At 55.3% G+C, this 16,668-nt stretch overlaps 1 protein-coding gene across 1 annotated transcript in view; it reads right to left on the bottom strand.

Moving 5' to 3' along the window:
• Positions 1-270: 270 nt before the first annotated feature.
• The window catches only part of Notch4 (notch receptor 4), a 26,232-nt gene continuing 9,834 nt past the window's right edge, over positions 271-16,668 (bottom strand). The window contains 21 exon segments of the mRNA XM_027388757.2: positions 271-1,161; positions 1,163-1,199; positions 1,201-1,367; positions 1,521-1,618; positions 2,057-2,204; positions 2,523-2,818; positions 3,350-3,491; positions 3,583-3,655; positions 3,795-4,020; positions 4,413-4,588; positions 4,689-5,072; positions 5,466-5,989; positions 6,830-6,942; positions 7,117-7,369; positions 11,694-11,878; positions 12,291-12,441; positions 12,957-13,044; positions 13,252-13,369; positions 13,994-14,146; positions 14,389-14,534; positions 15,265-15,424. Coding sequence (XP_027244558.1) covers positions 769-1,161; positions 1,163-1,199; positions 1,201-1,367; positions 1,521-1,618; positions 2,057-2,204; positions 2,523-2,818; positions 3,350-3,491; positions 3,583-3,655; positions 3,795-4,020; positions 4,413-4,588; positions 4,689-5,072; positions 5,466-5,989; positions 6,830-6,942; positions 7,117-7,369; positions 11,694-11,878; positions 12,291-12,441; positions 12,957-13,044; positions 13,252-13,369; positions 13,994-14,146; positions 14,389-14,534; positions 15,265-15,424 — 4,031 coding nt within the window. The 3' untranslated portion in view covers positions 271-768.

Below are 16,668 nucleotides of genomic sequence, written 5' to 3'. Positions count from 1 at the left end.
GCTTATCAGGGTTGGGGTAAAGCCATGAGGATGAAATGCGTGTCCAAGACCTTAGCGGTCTCCTAAATGCCCAAGGATGGGGGGCACAGCATCTATCACCTTGTATGTTTGTTTTGACTGTTAAGAGATTCTCGCTTTCCAGATGACACCCCCCAAACTGGGACCCCCAGATTGTTTCCCCTTAATTTGTATCTAAAAGCCACCTGCCTTTATGGATGAACCTAGGGTACTAGATTTCCCAAACACTATGAGTTCCTCAGACAAATAAAGTAACACTTTAAATCAGCTTTATTTATTGTTCATGAGTTTGGGGTTCCTAGAGATAGCAGTAGCTAGAGAGGAAGGCCTCGTCCCTGCATCACTTTCCTGGGGGCAGGAGTGGCAGAGGGGGGGCGAGGAGTCATCAGCTGGAGGGGCCACTGGCCACGCTTCATCGTCAACACAAGGCCCAGCACATAGTAGGGGCTCAATAAATATTTGCCAGCTACTCGCGGGCAGTGGGCAGCAGAGACTTGGTTTGGGAAACCATACACAGGGAACATTTTTACACCCAGTTTGCCCACAGTTCTTGGTCCCAGTTGAGGGATTCTCAAAGTCCACCTTGTCCTCTTGTAGCTGCTCTACTTTCCAGGAAAAAAAAAAAAAAAGCCCGGCGTGTGTGCGTCCCTCGGGCATCCTGAGCCCTGTCCCCAGCGCTGTGCACTCTGGCTCCACGGGGAACGCAGTCAGCAGAGCGCTCGCTAAGCCTGGCGTCTCGCAGCCTGCCCGTCACTCCCTTCCCTCCGTGCAGCTGGCTGCTTCTGACCCGGGCACCTCTGGGTGGACTGCAAGACCCCAGGCAACTGGAGGGGACCCGTGTTCCGGGGACGGGGTCAGGCTGGGGGGCGGGATCGGCGCGCCGCGGGCAGAGCCGCAGGCTTCCAGGGCCACCCAGTCGCGAGGCCAGTCATCCCGGGAGCCCGCGGGGAACCTGCGGCCGCGCGAGGGAGGGCCCGCGGAGCCCGCGCACCGGCTCCGGCCGCGCGCACAGGCCGCCGGCCCGCGTGCCCCCAGCTCCACCGACCGAGCGCGAGCCTGCAGGCAGGCTCCGCCCCCGCGCGGGCGCGCCCCCGCCCCCGCCGACAGCGTCCGGCAGCGCGGCGCGGCCCCGCCCCCCCCGACGGGTGCGTGCGTGCGCGCGCGCCTCCGGCAGCGGCGGCCGCCCCCTCCAGCAGCGTCAGCAGGTCCCAGTGGCTTCGCTGGCGGGCCACGTCTCCCGGGGCCAGCCCGGCCTGGTCCCGCAGCCCGCGGGCCGCGCCGAGCTCCAGCAGCAGCTGCGCCACCTCCACGGCTCCTTCGCGCGCCGCCAGGAACAGCGGCGTCTGCTCCTGCGGGCCGGGGACCGGAAAGCGCGGGGGCCGTCAGAGCCCCGCCCCCCGGCGTCTGTCCCCGCCCCCCGGCGTCTGTCCCCGCCCCCTTTGAGCTCGCAGGAGCACGGTGCTTGTGGCTCGCTCCGCGGGGAGCCTGCGGCCCGCGCTCACCCTGCTGTCTTGGGCGTCTTTGTCAGCTCCAGCCTGCAGGAGGGAGCGGGCGGCGCGGGCGTTGTTCACAGCAGCGGCCCAGTGCAGTGCGGTTTTCCCTAGGGAACCACGTGCGAGCCGGTTACCCCGCAGTTGTTGGCGGGGGGCGGGGGACGGGACACGACAGACTCCTGCGTTCCAGTTTCCCACGGGCTCTGGCCTCGGTGGTGGGGTGGGGGAGGGGGGAGGAAGGGAGAGCTCCTTGGGTTCCTCGCAGGCGGGAAGCGTTGCCTCGGCAACCGACAGTGGGCTGCGAGCGTTGCCCTGGTGACGTCACCGGCGGCGGCGGCGCGCGGGAGGGACAATGGGTATTGTTCTGGAGCGGTGGGACCCAGGTACCGCCCCCCCCATCCCGTTTCGTGGGCCGAGGCAAGATGCTGTAGTTGACGGGGAAACCGGCTCTCCACACCTCAGCGCGGGAGGGGTAGCCTCTAGTCTGTCCCTGCTGCGCCCCCGCTCTGCCCACATTTCGATAGCACACCGGGCTCCAGCCATACCCCTCTTATCTCTGGCTCCCACATCCGCTCGGGCTGCGATCAGTTCTTCCACCAGGTCCTCCACTGCCAGCCTGGCAGCCAGCATGAGAGGTGTAGTCCCGTCCTGCGTGCGTGCGTTCACAGCAGTCCGTCTGCTGGCCAGTAGGAGCTGGGGACACAGACAGGGCCTGTGTGACCCCCGGGAGCCCTGGACTTGTAGGTCAGGCCCCTCGTGCTGATGTTGTCTGTTTTGGTTTTGCTCTCACTGTGCAGCCCAGGCTGGCCTGGGACTCAGATCTGCCTGCCTCTGCCTCCCCAGTGCTGGGATTAAATGCCAACTCTTCAACCCCTCTCCAGTCACTGCCTGCCACCTTCCCCTTTCAGGTCTTGGGTCTCAGTTTCTCTTTTGTCAAACCCTAGAGAAGACCTCTCCATTTTACTTGCAAGTTTACTCTTACTTCCTGTAGGGACCCTGGTGTGTGCTGACCTGGCAGACTTCCCGAGCATCGGCAGCCACTGCAGTGTGAAGTGGGGTGCGCCCTGCCCGGTCAGGCTGGTTGGGGTTGGCTCCAGCCTCAAGGAGGCGGCGGGCAGCAGTTGGCCGGGAGAACCGGGCAGCCAGGTGCAGGGGTGTCTCTCCAGTGCCCACAGTGTGAGCCTGGGGGCAGACCCCTCTATCCAGCAGTGGTTCACAGGGTTCGGGATTTCCCAGCCACGGTCCCTGGACGATGGTGGACTCCACTCTCCCACAGAGGACTGCCGACATCAGGGGTGTCACCCCATCTGTGGGTGAGAGTGAATACAAGGCCAATAGAAAGAAGACAAGAATGATAACGACTTCTGGGAGAATTGTCCCCAGAAGACAAGCTCTGACTCTGCGGGGGCGGGGCCCGGGGCGGTGTGTGTGTGTGTGGGGGGGGGTTGAGACAGGGTCTCACTATGCAGCCCTGACTGGCCTGGAACTCAATAAAGCAGGGTGGTCTTGAACACACAGAAATCCGCCTGCCTCTGCTGCCCAGGTGCTGGGATTAAAGGTGTGCGCCACTAGGCCTTGATTTAGTGTTTCCTTAGGAGCAGGAGCAGGAAGGATTTAATTCTCAAAGGTTCTGACTTGAACCTGAGTCACACTCATGGAGAGGGCTGGTTAGATTGCCCCACACCCCACTTGCTGAGTTTGAGCTTGTATTCCTGGCAGAGTCCCAGATGGTGCTGTTGTCTCAGGTCCCACTGTGAGAGCCCCTGTTCATGGGCTTTGCTTCTAAAAGGGTCAAAAATAGGATTTTTTTTTTTTTTGAATCTAGGTTGTTTGTGTACCAGGTCCACAAGTGTCCACATCCAGAGCCTCCATTTCACACTCTTGAGGAGGGGTCAGCATGGCGGCTACCTGTGGGAGCTCTCCACAGCCGCTGTTCAGTGGCCAGAGCTGGCACTTGGAGGCCGAGGCGGTTTCTTCAGCCTTGGGACAAGAGGAAGAACAGGGGCGGCGGCTGAGTTTGCCACCACTGGCACCTCTGTACCCCTCCCACCCGCCTTTGCACCTGACCCACCTCCTCTCCGTCCTCGGGGCCCGAGCACATGGCCACCGCGTCCTCCTCCACTTGTGCCTCTGGCTTCAGCGCCCTGAACGGGGTGAGCAGGAGGGGGTTCTATAGGCTGGGCCAGTCGGCATCTCCAACATGGCCAGAAGCCCCATGTCTGCAGGAGTATTCCTTAGCACGCTCACACTCCCTCCCCCGACCCAGGCCCTCCCCAGTCTCACTGGAGACCTATGCTGTCCTCCCCTAGTGGGGGCCTCCGCCGATGGGGTCCCTGCTGTGTCCGAGGCTTTCGAATGAAACCGGGGGGCAGCCACAGGGCTCCGTGTTCTCGCCTTCGCCGCCGCCGCCGGATGAGCTGAAGGACAAGGAGAGCCCCAAGGGCCAGGACGAGCACCCCAGCCACTAGGGAGCACAGGACAGGCCAAGGAAGCTGGCTGACAGGGGGCCCTGGGAGGGGAGAGAGGGTCACAAAGGGGAGCGTTCTTGTTGAGACGGCCAGTGGGGTAGCCCGCCTCAGCTTCCTTACCTGTCTCATACAGTTAAGTGTGTTCACGGTGAAATGTTGAGAGGAGAGCCCATGAGGTATGATATGTTATGTGTGATAGCTACTGTTCTTTCATGAGCTGAAACCCAAGGTCGGTAGTAGGACTATGCCAGAGGTTAGTACCGGGTTCTTAGGGAAATAAGAAGGAAGACTACTGAATGGACGGGCCAGGAGAGTCATTTCAAAGAGGTGTTAGGGAGGCCAAATTCCCCACACTGAATACTTTGGCTCTCAGTTTGGTCTCTACCAGAGATGGCATGAGCAGAGGTTGTGGGAAATGGAGGCGATCACCTACTGGGTCCTGCTTGAGGGTGAGCAGCCAGCAAGGGTCCCGGCAGCAGGGGCTCCAGGGCGCCCACTGCTGCCAATGCTGCCAGGAAGCGCAGCAGGAGCCCCGAGTCCCAGGGACAGCGGGATGCAGGGTGTTCCGGACCACAGCGGGACAGATCCACCCCCATCACCACCACAAACCTGGAGAAAAGACACATCGGGGACCCCAGATTAGCCCCCGCTCCTCTCCCGCTCCCTTTAGATAACTGACGGCTGGCCCTCCTCTCCATCTCTTGCTTACCCAGCATCAAGGGAGTCTGACTCCTTGCCCAGGGGCTGGCTGTGAGGGGCTTGTCTTTCCCATGAAGAGGAATCCCGAGTTCTGCTCAGCTCCTCTTTGGCCCGGGTCCCGGGATAGGGGAACACCATGTTCCTGCCACCACTGTCCTTCCTCACCCAGAGCCCAACCCTCAGAGTCAGGGACAGTACTCGGGCCAGAGCCAGCAGCTGCTGGTCCAGAGCTGGGGGACTCAGCACCACCAGCAGGGCCAGGGAGGGGCCCCACTCTGAGTCTCCATCTTCTGGCCTGCAGTCGCCCCCGTCCCAGCCACACTCAGCGCTGTCGCACCCCTTTTCACAGTGGCCGTTGTGGAAGTGATCTTGGCAGTACTGGTCATAGGCTGGGCTGTGGGTGGAGGAGAGGTGGACTCAGGGCTCTTCACAGAATCAGTGTCTCTCCATTGCCTCTGACACACTAGTGATTAAGGATGGTGGCCAGACACCCTGACATCTACCAACACTATCTCCCGAGGCCAACCTTCATGCCGCCCCGCTCCCAGAAAGAGGGTCCTTTCTCTTGGGAGTTCTGGTTTCCAGGGGGCGGTTTTCTACAGTAGGTCTGGGGGAGCGGTGCTGAGGCCTAGGGCCTTAGAGCTCTCAGGAGTCCGGACAAAGGCTCTGGGTTGGAACCCAGAGTTTTTCTTATAATGGAGTCCAGTGCTCTGCCCGTCATCCCATAAGGCAGACATGTCTCCACCTCCACCCCGTCCCGCCCCTCCTTCCCAGACTCCAGGCTCACGTGCAGGTTGGAGGGATTTCACAGTCATAGCCATCAAACAGACACTCCTCAGAGTCGCACTGCGGGTGGCACCGCCCATCCCGGAAAAGAAGCCAGCACTGGGAATGGGGAGGACAGCCCTCCCAGGGGTCTGGGACCCCCAGGGAGCAGTCCCCTCCATCCCAGTCTCCTCTTGGGCCACTGCAGCCAGCGTCACAAGCCCCATCACCACTTTGGCCCTCACATCCATTTGCCCCTGGCTTTTGACACCGGGGACCTGGAGAGTCAGGAGGGCAGGAGCATTGAAAGCCAGGGGTGCCCAACCTGGGCGTCTCAGAGCAGCTACCGTTGTGCAAGCAGGGTGAGGGGGGCCCACAACCTTGTGGAGCTGGGGGTGTCAGACAGTCAGGGCCCCCAAAGCCACCGAGGCAGGCACAGAGGGGTGGGGAGCCTGGCTTAGGGGAGGGCAGACACAGGCCCCCGTGGTGGCAATGATGGATGCCGCAGGAAGGGGCTTTGCGGCCGCAGGTGGAGCCTTCAAAACCCTGTGGCAGAGAGAGGACACAAAAGGACCTGTGTCAGTCCTCCCTGAAGCAAATTCCTGGGATAACCCTGCACAGAGGGCTCTTGACAGTTATATACAAGCGACCTCAGGGAACATGAAGTCAATTGTGATGGATGTTGTAGCTATAACCCCTGCCAGCTCCACACACTGGCATATTACAGTTGGGAATGGGTGAAACGGGGCTATTCGGCCAGGCTCAGTTTCTGGGTCCAAGCCTGTGAGACTAATCGGCTAGTGCAGTTGAGCACTGACTGTGTCCTTGGAGACAGTCACAGGGCAAACAGGAGAAAGGCGTAAGCAGAGGAAAGTGTTTGCTATCTTGGTTCCTGGGCTTGGCTCCTGAGTGGAGTGGAGTGTTAGGATAATGAGGGAAGGCGTGAGCTGTGGTCACAACCCAGGCTTCAGCCAGTTCCTGCCACAAGCGCCTCACTCACACCTGTCCCCCACACAGAGTTTAAAGAACTTGTCTAAAGCTATCCTGGGAAGGGTTGGTTTAGTTGTTTCTTTTTGATTTTTTGTGATGGTCTCACGTAGCCCAGACTGACCTCAAAGTCATAGGGCAGCCAAGGATGGCCTTGAACTCCTGATCCTCCCACCTCACCTCCCAAGGGCAGGAACTATAGAATTGCACAATCCCTGCTGCCATCTGACTCTGCCTTTCCCCTGTTTCTGAGAACCACGGTGAACTTGGGTGAACTTGGGCTCTCTCCAGTTGTTCTGTCTCCAATGTCCCACTTACTACTCTCAGGTTCTGGCTCTGGCTTTCTTATCTTCCATCAGGGTAGGGAGAAGAGAGAGAAACAGGTGTTGCAGCACTTACCTTGGGGCAGTGGCAGGTGAAGCCAGGGGGTGGGCCTGTCGTGGCCTCACAGGATCCTCCGTTGGAGCAGGGCTGGCTCTGGCAGGGGTCTGTCTCCACCTCACACCGCTGGCCTGTGGTGGGGGTGAGATTGGGGATCACACACGGGCTTCAGTAACTGCCTCTGTCCAGCACGCTATGTGGGCTCGAGGATGCTGGGACATCTCTGGGGAGAGGTGTGGAGGCAGAGGGTGAGAAGATGTCTGGGTTTGCCTGCTCTTAGCTGCCCCAGAGACCCCAGGCCTCACCCGTGTGTCCAGGCAGACACTGGCAATAGAAGGCATTGGCTAATGAGTGGCAGGCGGCGGTGCCCGTGGGGTGGCAGGGCCGGTCGAGACACTCGTCCACGTCTCCCTCACAACGCAGCCCCACAAAGCCTGGAGGGCAGGCACAGTGGAAACCCCCAGGCCTGGGGGTGCAGGTTCCGTGGTTGTGGCAGGGTTGAGACCGACAGGCATCCTGTTCTTTTGAGCAGTTTTGTCCTTCATAGCCAGGGGCACACTGGAGATACAGGAGACAGTGGGTAAACTGACCCCAAGGCGGTCTGCCAGCCTCCCACCTCCACAGCCGAACCCCTCATCCGTCACAGCCTGTCTCAACACTACAGGATACGATACTGTTGAGTGAGAGAGCTGAAGGGACCAGCCCCTTACCGAGGCCCCTGCTTTGGCAGCCATGACAGGCTGCAGAAAAGACCCAGCAAGACAAAGGTCCCTGACTCAGCAACATGGGCTGAGCCCTTCCCCCCCACACACACCTTGCTCAACCTTCTAGTCACTAGGAAGCCAGATACCCTCCATGTGGCAAGGAACCCATCAGAAGTTAGCTGGCAGGCTCTGGAATGCAGAGCATAGCAGCAGCCCCGGAGGGCCTATAGGTCATAGCAACCTTGCTGCAGCTGCAGCTGACCAATCAACTCAGGACAGGTCGCCCAAGCGTGGAAGTGCACCAGTCCTGAGACTGTTGCAGACCCCAGACACTCCCCTTGCTCTACCCAATAAATTCCCTGCCCCACTGCTGTTCATGGTCCTGCCTGTTTTATCTGCAGTGTCAGATGGATGGATGGATGGAGACACTGGGTTAAATCGTAAAATTAAAGACTCTGTGCTTTTGTATAGAATAGGGTCTCTTGGTGATTTGGGGGTTCAGAGTTTGGGCACAACAGAGCTTAACCCTCGGTCCCAAACAATGTGACACTAAGCATTGCCTCATTTCTGGTGAAACCTCTTTCCCCTACCTACTAACCCTCCAGCGTCTCTCACCTGTTATACACTGATTTAAGAGTCCCCTGAATACCTACTTGTGACATGCATGCATTCGTGTGTGTGTGTGTGTGTGTGTGTGTGTGTGTGTGTGTGTGTGTGTGTGTGTAGGTCAGAGGACTTCTCAGTTAGTCCTCAGGCTTTTCCACCTTTTGCTTGAGACAGGGCCTCTTATTGGCTGGGAACTTTGCCACTCAGGTCAGGGTAGCTGACCTGCTAACTCCCCCGGATCTGCCTCCCAGCTCACTGGGATTACAGGCTTGTGCTGCTGAGCCCTTGGGTTTTGGGGATCTGAACTCAGATCTTCAGGCTTGTGAGGTGATTGTTTTCTTGGCTGAACCAGCTGCTGGCCAGGTAATTTTTTTAAGCAGCACAGATAAAGGGAAAGGCAGAACTCACCCTATCTATGAAGCTTCGTCAACAGAGGGGACAGCACTGATTGTGTAATCTGTATGTATGCATAACCATACATCGTCATCTCAGCAACAGTAAAGAAATCTCACTTACTCCCCACTCCACACATAAGGAAACCGTTTGCAGAAAGGTGAAGATATCTCCGGAAGCCACATAGCCTTGTCAGGCTCAAGGATCAAAGCAAGACTGGCTCTGCCCAGAGCCACACTGTGGTTTTTGCTTGTGGGGGCAAAGTCACAAGTTCTATGACATGCTAGAGGGAAGGTTTTGGAGAGTTGGGGAAAACAGATTCACAGAGAATCCAGAGAGCTGTAGGAATGCATGGAGGGCGTTTTGGAAACCTTTGGGGAGGGAGTTTCATGAGGATGGGGAGTGGAATAGCGAGTGCACAGAGATTTCCAAACCAGGATACACGTCTCTTCATTTTTGAGACAGGGTCATCCCTAGCCCCACCCTGCTTTGTGTCTGAAAATGTTCATGAGGGTTAGATTTGTCAATGCTGGGACACATAACTAAGTGGGTTAAGTGTTTGCCTTATGTAGTGGTTTGAATAAAAATGGCCTCCAAACCGGGCAGTTGGTGGCCCACGCCTTTAATCCCAGCACTCGGGAGGCAGAGGCAGGCGGATCTCTGTGAGTTTGAGACCAGCCTGGTCTACAAGAGCGAGTTCCAGGACAGCCTCCAAAGTCACAGAGAAACCCTGTCTCGAAAAAAAACAAGAAGAAGAAGAAGGAGGAGGAGGAGGAGGAGGAGGAGGAGGAGGAGAGAGAAGAAGAAGAAGAAGAAGAAGAAGAAGAAGAAGAAGAAGAAGAAGAAGAAGAAGAAGAAGAAGAAATGGGTTAATAATTAAGACAGAGCTAGCCAATAAGTAGCTCTAGCCATCGGCCAATAGTTTTATAATTAATATAGTCTGTGTGTTTCTTTGGGGCTGAGAAGGGCGGTGGGACCTGGCAGGACAAGAAATCTCCAGCAACAGAAGTGCATCACTAGGGGGTGGGCTTTGAGGAACTCAAACCAGGCCTAGTGACTCACTGTCTCTTCCTGCTGCCTGCAAATCAGGGGTGTAGAACTCTCAGCACCTTCTCCAGTACCATGTCTGCCTACACACTGCAATGCTCCCTGCTGTGATAATGAACTGTAGCCACAATTACATGCTTTCCTTTATAAGAGTTGCCTGGTGTGGTGTCTCTTCACAGTGTCTAGTTCCTCAAGAAAGTCCTCTTAACAAGGTCGGGCATTTAGACAAAAGACCCCATTCCCTTGGGGGCTTGAAGAAAGTTCCTGCTTGCCACAGAGGGAGTCATCCTCCTAATCTCTGGCAAGAGGAATTTGTGGCCCTCCATTAACATTTGACTGGTGCCTATTTTCAAGGGCCTCTAGGCTCCCTGCTCACCACAAACCTCCTTTCTCCAGTTCCCATTTAACCCTGAAAAACTTTCCCCTGTCACGACTTGCTTTCCTGAGAGACACCATTTGCGGTTTGGGATAAACTTTTCCCTTTTCACCCACGAGGTGGCTAATTTCGGTTTCTTTATTGTGCCCATTTTCATGCAATTAGCAACAGAAACCCTAACTAAGACAGTAGCATACACATGGTCCTGGGGTTGATCCCCATAACTATAAAGTAGGTGTGGGGTGCAAACCTACAGTCCCAGCACTGACTAGGTGGGAGGCAGGAGAGTTTATGGTCACCTGAAGCAATATAATGAGTTCAAGGTCAGCCTGGGCTACATAAGACCAAACCTCAAAAAAAAAAAAAAAAAAAAAAAAAAGTATAAGTGTGGGACTGGGTAGGGGATCTGCGAGTTCCAGGCCAGCCTGGTCTACAGAGCAAGTTCCAGGACAGCCAGGGCTACACACAGAAACCCTGTCATGACAAAAAAAAGTTGTGTTTCCAGGGGCAGGAGTGGTGGCTCATTGATGAAGAGCACTGGTTGCTCTTCCAGAAGCCTGGGCTCAAGTCTCAGCACTGACATGGTGGCTCACAACCATCTCCAGTTCCAGGGAATCTGACTCTGTCTTCTGAGCTCCATGGGTCCTGGCATGCAGTGCATGTGCACACACACACACACACACACACACACACACACACACACACACACCTCTCTCTCTCTCTCTCTCTCTCACACACACACACACACACACACACACACACAAAGCTCGCTCTCTCTCTCTCTCACACACACACACACACAAAGCTCTCTCTCATACACAAACATACACAATGCTCTCTCATACACACACACACACACACACACACACACACAGCTCTCTCACACACACAAAAAGCTCTCTCATACACACACACACAGCTCACTCTCTCTCTCACACACACACAGCTCTCTCTCATACACATGCGCAATGCTCTCTCTCATACACACACACACACACACACACACACACACACACACACACACAGCTCTCTCTCACACACACAAAAAGCTCTCTCATACGTACACACACACACACACACACGGCTCTCTCTCTCTCTCTCTCTCTCTCTCTCTCTCACACACACACACACACACAAAGCTCTCTCTCACACACAGTTTTTGAAAAGTTGAGTTTCTGAGCACAGGTTGTCTTTATCCCCAGAATTTCCAATTTCCTCTCCTGGCTTGTGGCCTGGACCACCGAGGAGAAGCCCTCCTGCAGCTCAGAGAAAAACTCAGGCCTCCTCCAGAGGCAGGTGCCTCCAGGTCAGCCTGCAGTGGAAGAGACAGGAAAGGCCCTTCTAGCAGTAGAGGGTGAGGCTCAAAGGGAGGTGCCCTGTGGATGTGTGAGAGGCAGGTTTGTGCCACTGGAGCGGGGACAGGAGCAAGTGTGGCCTGAGGACAGGGCTTTGGAGGGAGCTGTCCCTGAAGGTGCTAACGAGAGGGACAGGTCTGCTTCTGCTTCAATAGATCCCCTTAGCAGTGGGGTGGAGACTGAACCAGCAGGACAAACGGGGAAGAGGCGAAGGATGTAGGAGTTTGATGTAGGTATCAAGGTAGAATTAAAAAAAAAAAAAAGATGAAGGGAAAGATGTAGAAGTCGGGACATGGTGAGGGGTGGATGTGTGCGTGGGTTAAAGAGAAGAGAGGCCTGGGTAAACTAGGTTCTCACCAACCCTAGTGTGTGTTGTATCTCTACCTCTCTTGACCTCTTACCTGGCAGACATAGCCGTTGGGCTGGGCCACGCAGGTGGCTCCGTGCTGGCAAGGCTTGGACTCACAGGGGTTCTCACTATCCTGGCATAACCTGCCTTGGAATCCAGGAGCACAGTGGCAGAAATAGGAGGAGCCCCTGTCAATACAGCGGCCTCCGTTCTGGCACAGGTCAGAGACCTCTACGCCTGGGAAGACAGACAGACAGACAGACAGAAAGAAAGAAAGAAAGGGATGGGTCTAAGTTGGGTGGAACTGTTCTCAGGAGCCCCAGACACAGAGTTTTCTGTAAGAGACTGGGCAGCTGAGATGTCGGTGCTGTTGGGTTATATTGGTTCACTCCGGTGGCCTCTTAGCCGTCGTGGAACTGAGTGGCTCCAGGTGCTGCTAGTGGCTGTGCTAAACTGGAATCTTGTCTGGGCTGTTAATATTGAATATAGCAGCAGAGTGGAGCTGTGTCAAGACTGCCCTGTGTGTGAAACTGTGGAATAAATTACTCTGGTTTCTTTTGGTTGTCTTAGCTGCAACACAAGCTGTGAGCCTGCCCTGGGGGTTGGGACAAAGGAGGACTCTGCTCCCTAGCTGGTCCTGGGCTGGTACCTTGGCTCGTTGCAGCCTTCTGGCAGGACACAGGGAGGTCACAGTGAGGTCCTGTCCATCCCTGGAGGCACAGGCATTGGAAGGAGGGCCCGCTCTGGAGGCATCGGGCGGTGTGTGGGCAGGGCTTCTGGGCACACAGGTTTACCAGCGTCTGGGGTTGGGAGAGAATATGAGACAGGAAAGCCTGGGCTTCTGGGATCCAGAGGCGAGCCTCTGCCAACTGCACCTCCCCGAAAGCTTTCACTTCTAAGGTGACTTGCTTGCAAACGGGCGAGCCGATGACCCTCTCCAACTTCACATTTCAGTTCCGTCTCCAGGATCAGAAATTCATCCTGCTCACCCCCAACACCCAGACTTTTTGGGGGGCATTGGATGGGGGTGGGAGATAAGGTCTCATCTATCCCATACGGCCTCAAACTTACCATGTAGTCGAGGCTGGCCTTGATTCTTCCGCCTCTGCCTCCCAAGCGCTGGGATTACAGGTGTGCACACCACACCCGGCTTTAATTCCTTCTGCACCTCACACTAACCCTTCAACTCCCACACATCCCTTCATGTGGATATCGGTCCCAGTTTCCCTGCTGCCCACCCATCGCTCCCCAAGACCCCATCGGCTAGAGATCTCTAGCCTCTCCCACTTGGCACATTTGGTTTACGGCACCTCACCTGGCAGCTGCTTCCTGTGTAGGCAGGGTTGCAGAGGCAGCGGGCACCCTGAGGTGTGTCTTGGCAGGTCGCCTTGTTCCTGCAGGGGCTGGAGAAGACAGAGAGTGCAGAAGAAAGGTCTGGGAGATGAGGAGTGTCACGTGGGGTAACGTGGTTTGTTTGTTTGGGGGGAAATGGTGGTGGTGGGGCAGCCAGCAGGTGGGGAGCTGTGGTAACACAGAGCCCAAGGAGCAGTGAGGAGGAAATGGGGCTGAGGGTTCTTCTGCTCCCCCTGGGGACTCGTGCCTGTGCTCACCTGTCTGCACAGCTGGGGCTAATCTTCCTCTCACAGTGAAGCCCCTGGAAGCCCGTGGCACAGAGGCAGAGGAAAGTGCCAGGCTTGCTCACACAGGTACCCCCATTGAGGCACGAGGCTGGAGAAAGGAGTCTGTGAGGGTTTGGGTTCCATGCCTGTAACCTGGCCCGTGACCTTGGTTACACACAGCACACAGGTTGTGTTAACATCTCTCACCAAGACAGCTTACTGTTTTACAGTTAGTTATTTAAAATGTGATTTTACATCTACACATTTAAAATTGTTTTTGTTTCTATATGGTGGGGTTATGAGTGTGCCACAATGGGCAGTGGAGGTAAGAGGACCATTTGAGGGGTCAGTTTTCTCCTGCCATGTGGGTCCTGGGGACTGAACTCCTGTCTTCAGCCTTGGTGGTGGCAAGGGACTTGACCCTCTGAGCCATTTTTCGACCTCTTATCTATTTTTTTTTTTTTTTGACAGGGTCTTTTGAACTGGACATATAGCCAAGGATGGCTTTGAACTCCTGATCCTCTGCTCCCACCCCTGCCAGGGTTGGGATTACGGGTGAGCACCTCCATTCCTCGTGGTGCTGGGGGTTGAATCTGAGGCTTCATGGGTGCTAGGCACACCTTCTACCAACTGAACTATATCCCAGCCTCCAGTTAGAATTTCAAAGCGATGTCACAGGCACCCTGCCCAATCCCTGTCACCTGCTGTGGTTCAGGATGCAGACAGCACTCACCAGACACACAGTGGTCCATGGCCGTTTGGCAGTGGGGACCTGTGTGACTTGGAGGGCAGGTGCAGGAGTAGCCCTCAGGACGGGTGCTGCAGGAGCCACCATTGAGACAGGGCCGTGAGTGACAAGCTGTGACCTCCTCATTACAGGACAGCCCTGAGGGAACAGGCGAGCTTTGAAAAGGCGGAGTCCTCTCTACCTTCTCGCTTTATGCTTTTCTTGTTCTTTCTCCCCCTATCCTATAGCCCCCACCCCATCCAGCCTCTTCCTCCCGCCTCTGTCTTCCTCCCACCTGTGTCTGCCACAGTCCACACTCAATTCTCCCGGCAGAGCTCATAGCCACAACTTTGATTGGTGGGGCTTAGGCCTGAGTGTATGTGGTATAGGGCGAGACTCACCCATGTATCCTGTGGGACAGGTACAGTTGTAGCCAGAGGGCTGGGGGTGGCAGGTCCCCCCATGGGCACAGGGCGTGGAGATGCAGCCCCCAAGCTCTGTCTCACATTCTGGCCCAGTCCAGCCCGCGTCACACACACAGGAGGATCTGATCAGAATAGAAAGGGGAAGGAAAGGGGCCATCTCTCTCCCTCCTTGCTTTGCTGATTGGATCCTTAAGACTATCAATCTCTGTTTTGGCCCCGAGACTCTTGTTTGCCTTCTCTCCCCGTTGTAAGGAAATATTTTACCTATTATTTTATGTGTATGGGTGTTTTGCCGGCATGTGTATCTGGGCACCATGTGTGTGCGTGGTGCCTGTGGAGGCCAGAAGAGGGTGTTGGATCCTCTGTACACCAGGATCTGGTGTATGTTTGATTCTGGGAATCAAACCCCTGTCCTCTGCAAGAGCAGCCAGTGCTTTTTTTTTTTTTTTTTTTTTTTTTTTTTTTTTTTTTGAGACAGGGTTTCTCTGTGGCTTTGGAGGCTGTCCTGGAACTTGCTCTAGGGTGGCCTCAAACTCACAGAGCTCCGCCTGCCTCTGCCCCCCGAGTGCTGGGACTAAAGGCGTGCGCCACCACGGCTCGGCTCAGCCCTGGTATTTATGTTCTTCTCTCTGTCCTCCAGTCTTCTTCTGCCACCTTCGTGATGCTCAAACGTTCCCCTCCATGGGTACCGCTCATCAACTGTGCCCTCCCTTCCATCTTCCCAAGGAAGCTTGCCATCTCCTTCCTGTTCTCCCATTGGTCATATCCCACTGGCTGGCACCCCTGCCCACTGCTGCCTTCTGTCCCAGCTGAGGCTGAGGGGGAGGCGAGCATAGTGGAAGTCGGTGTTACCTCTGGCAATGGCCATGGTGGCAGGTGCAGTTGTCCTTGGCAGGGACACAGCCAGGACTTCCATCAGGGCAGAGGCAGTGGGCTGTGTCTTCCTGATCTTGGCATTGCTGCCCAGGTTGGCACAGGTTGGGGGTGCACAAGGGAACATCACAAAGCTGGCCTGTGGGTGTGGGTAGGAGAGAGGAGTCTGAGGGGTGAAAAGCCCCCTTTATATCCTGAAGGGTCAAAGGCTGGTGTGTGTGAGCCGTCTCGCTCTCCATGCACCTGTCCTTGGTCTCTGTTGACTTCAGGATATGGACTGTCTTTCCTACATCCTTCCCCTGTTCCTTCCTGAGCTCTGAGTCTCCTGTAGCTCCCTGACTGGAGCTTTTTCCCTCCCAGCTGCTAACTCCCCTTCAGTGCACTGCCTGGCTTTCTCTTTCTCTTTCTCTTTCTTTTCTTTTCTTTTCTTTTCTTTCCTTTCCTTTTCTTTCCTTCCCCCTCCCTCCCCCCTTTCTCTATCTCTCTCTCTCTTTGGTTTTTCGAGACAGGGTTCCTCTGTGTAGCTTTGGAGCCTGTCCTGGCACTCTCTCTGTAGACAGGGATGGCCTTGAACTCACAGAGATCCACTGCCTGCCTCTGGGACTAAAGGCATATGCCACTACTGTTCGGCACTGCCTGGCTTTCTGTGACCTGCTCTGCTCTCAAGGTCACTTCCTCCAGGAAGCCTTTTCATTTTCAGTCCGGATTGGGTGGTGTCCTGTGCTTCCATGGGAAGACATGGGCTCATAACTGAATGTAGGAGTTGCAGAAATTTTGGCAACAGCAAAATTTTTCTAACATACAATGGCCAAAAAATAATTAAAAAATCAAACGCAGCATGAATCTGAGATGCTTGATCATGCAGCCCCATGCAGCCCTGATTCTGAACACACAGATCACTCACTTTCTACTGTATGCGTTACTACATAGAGACAACAGCAAAGCTGCCCCGGACACCTGGCTCACAATGACAACAGCAAAGCTGCCCTGGACACCTGGCTCACAATGACAGTAACAAAGCTGTCCCAGACACCTGGCTCTGATTTGAGATTATCACATGTTATAAACTGTGGTGTTTTTACTGTACTCATGGAGTTTCCCACCTTGTAGTCTGTTTCTGTCAGTTTAATGATGCAAAACAAAGACACAATATTTTCCTGTTGTCAGTCCTGAGCATGGAGTATCAAGTTAGTTTATCTCCAGGTTCTTCTGTCTTTGACAAACAACCAAGTCCACCTCATTATCATGCAAATTTTGTTTGTCTTTAACAAATGGTAAAATTATATATATATCAAAGGATTTTTTTTTGAGACAGAGTTTCTGTGTCCTATAACTGGTTGTCCTATAACTCACTCTGTAGACCAAGCTGGCCTGGAACTCACA

This window comes from Cricetulus griseus, assembly GCF_003668045.3.
Source record: "Cricetulus griseus strain 17A/GY chromosome 1 unlocalized genomic scaffold, alternate assembly CriGri-PICRH-1.0 chr1_0, whole genome shotgun sequence".
Classification (NCBI taxonomy): domain Eukaryota; kingdom Metazoa; phylum Chordata; class Mammalia; order Rodentia; family Cricetidae; genus Cricetulus; species Cricetulus griseus.
This window is presented reverse-complemented; position numbering and strand designations above follow the sequence as displayed.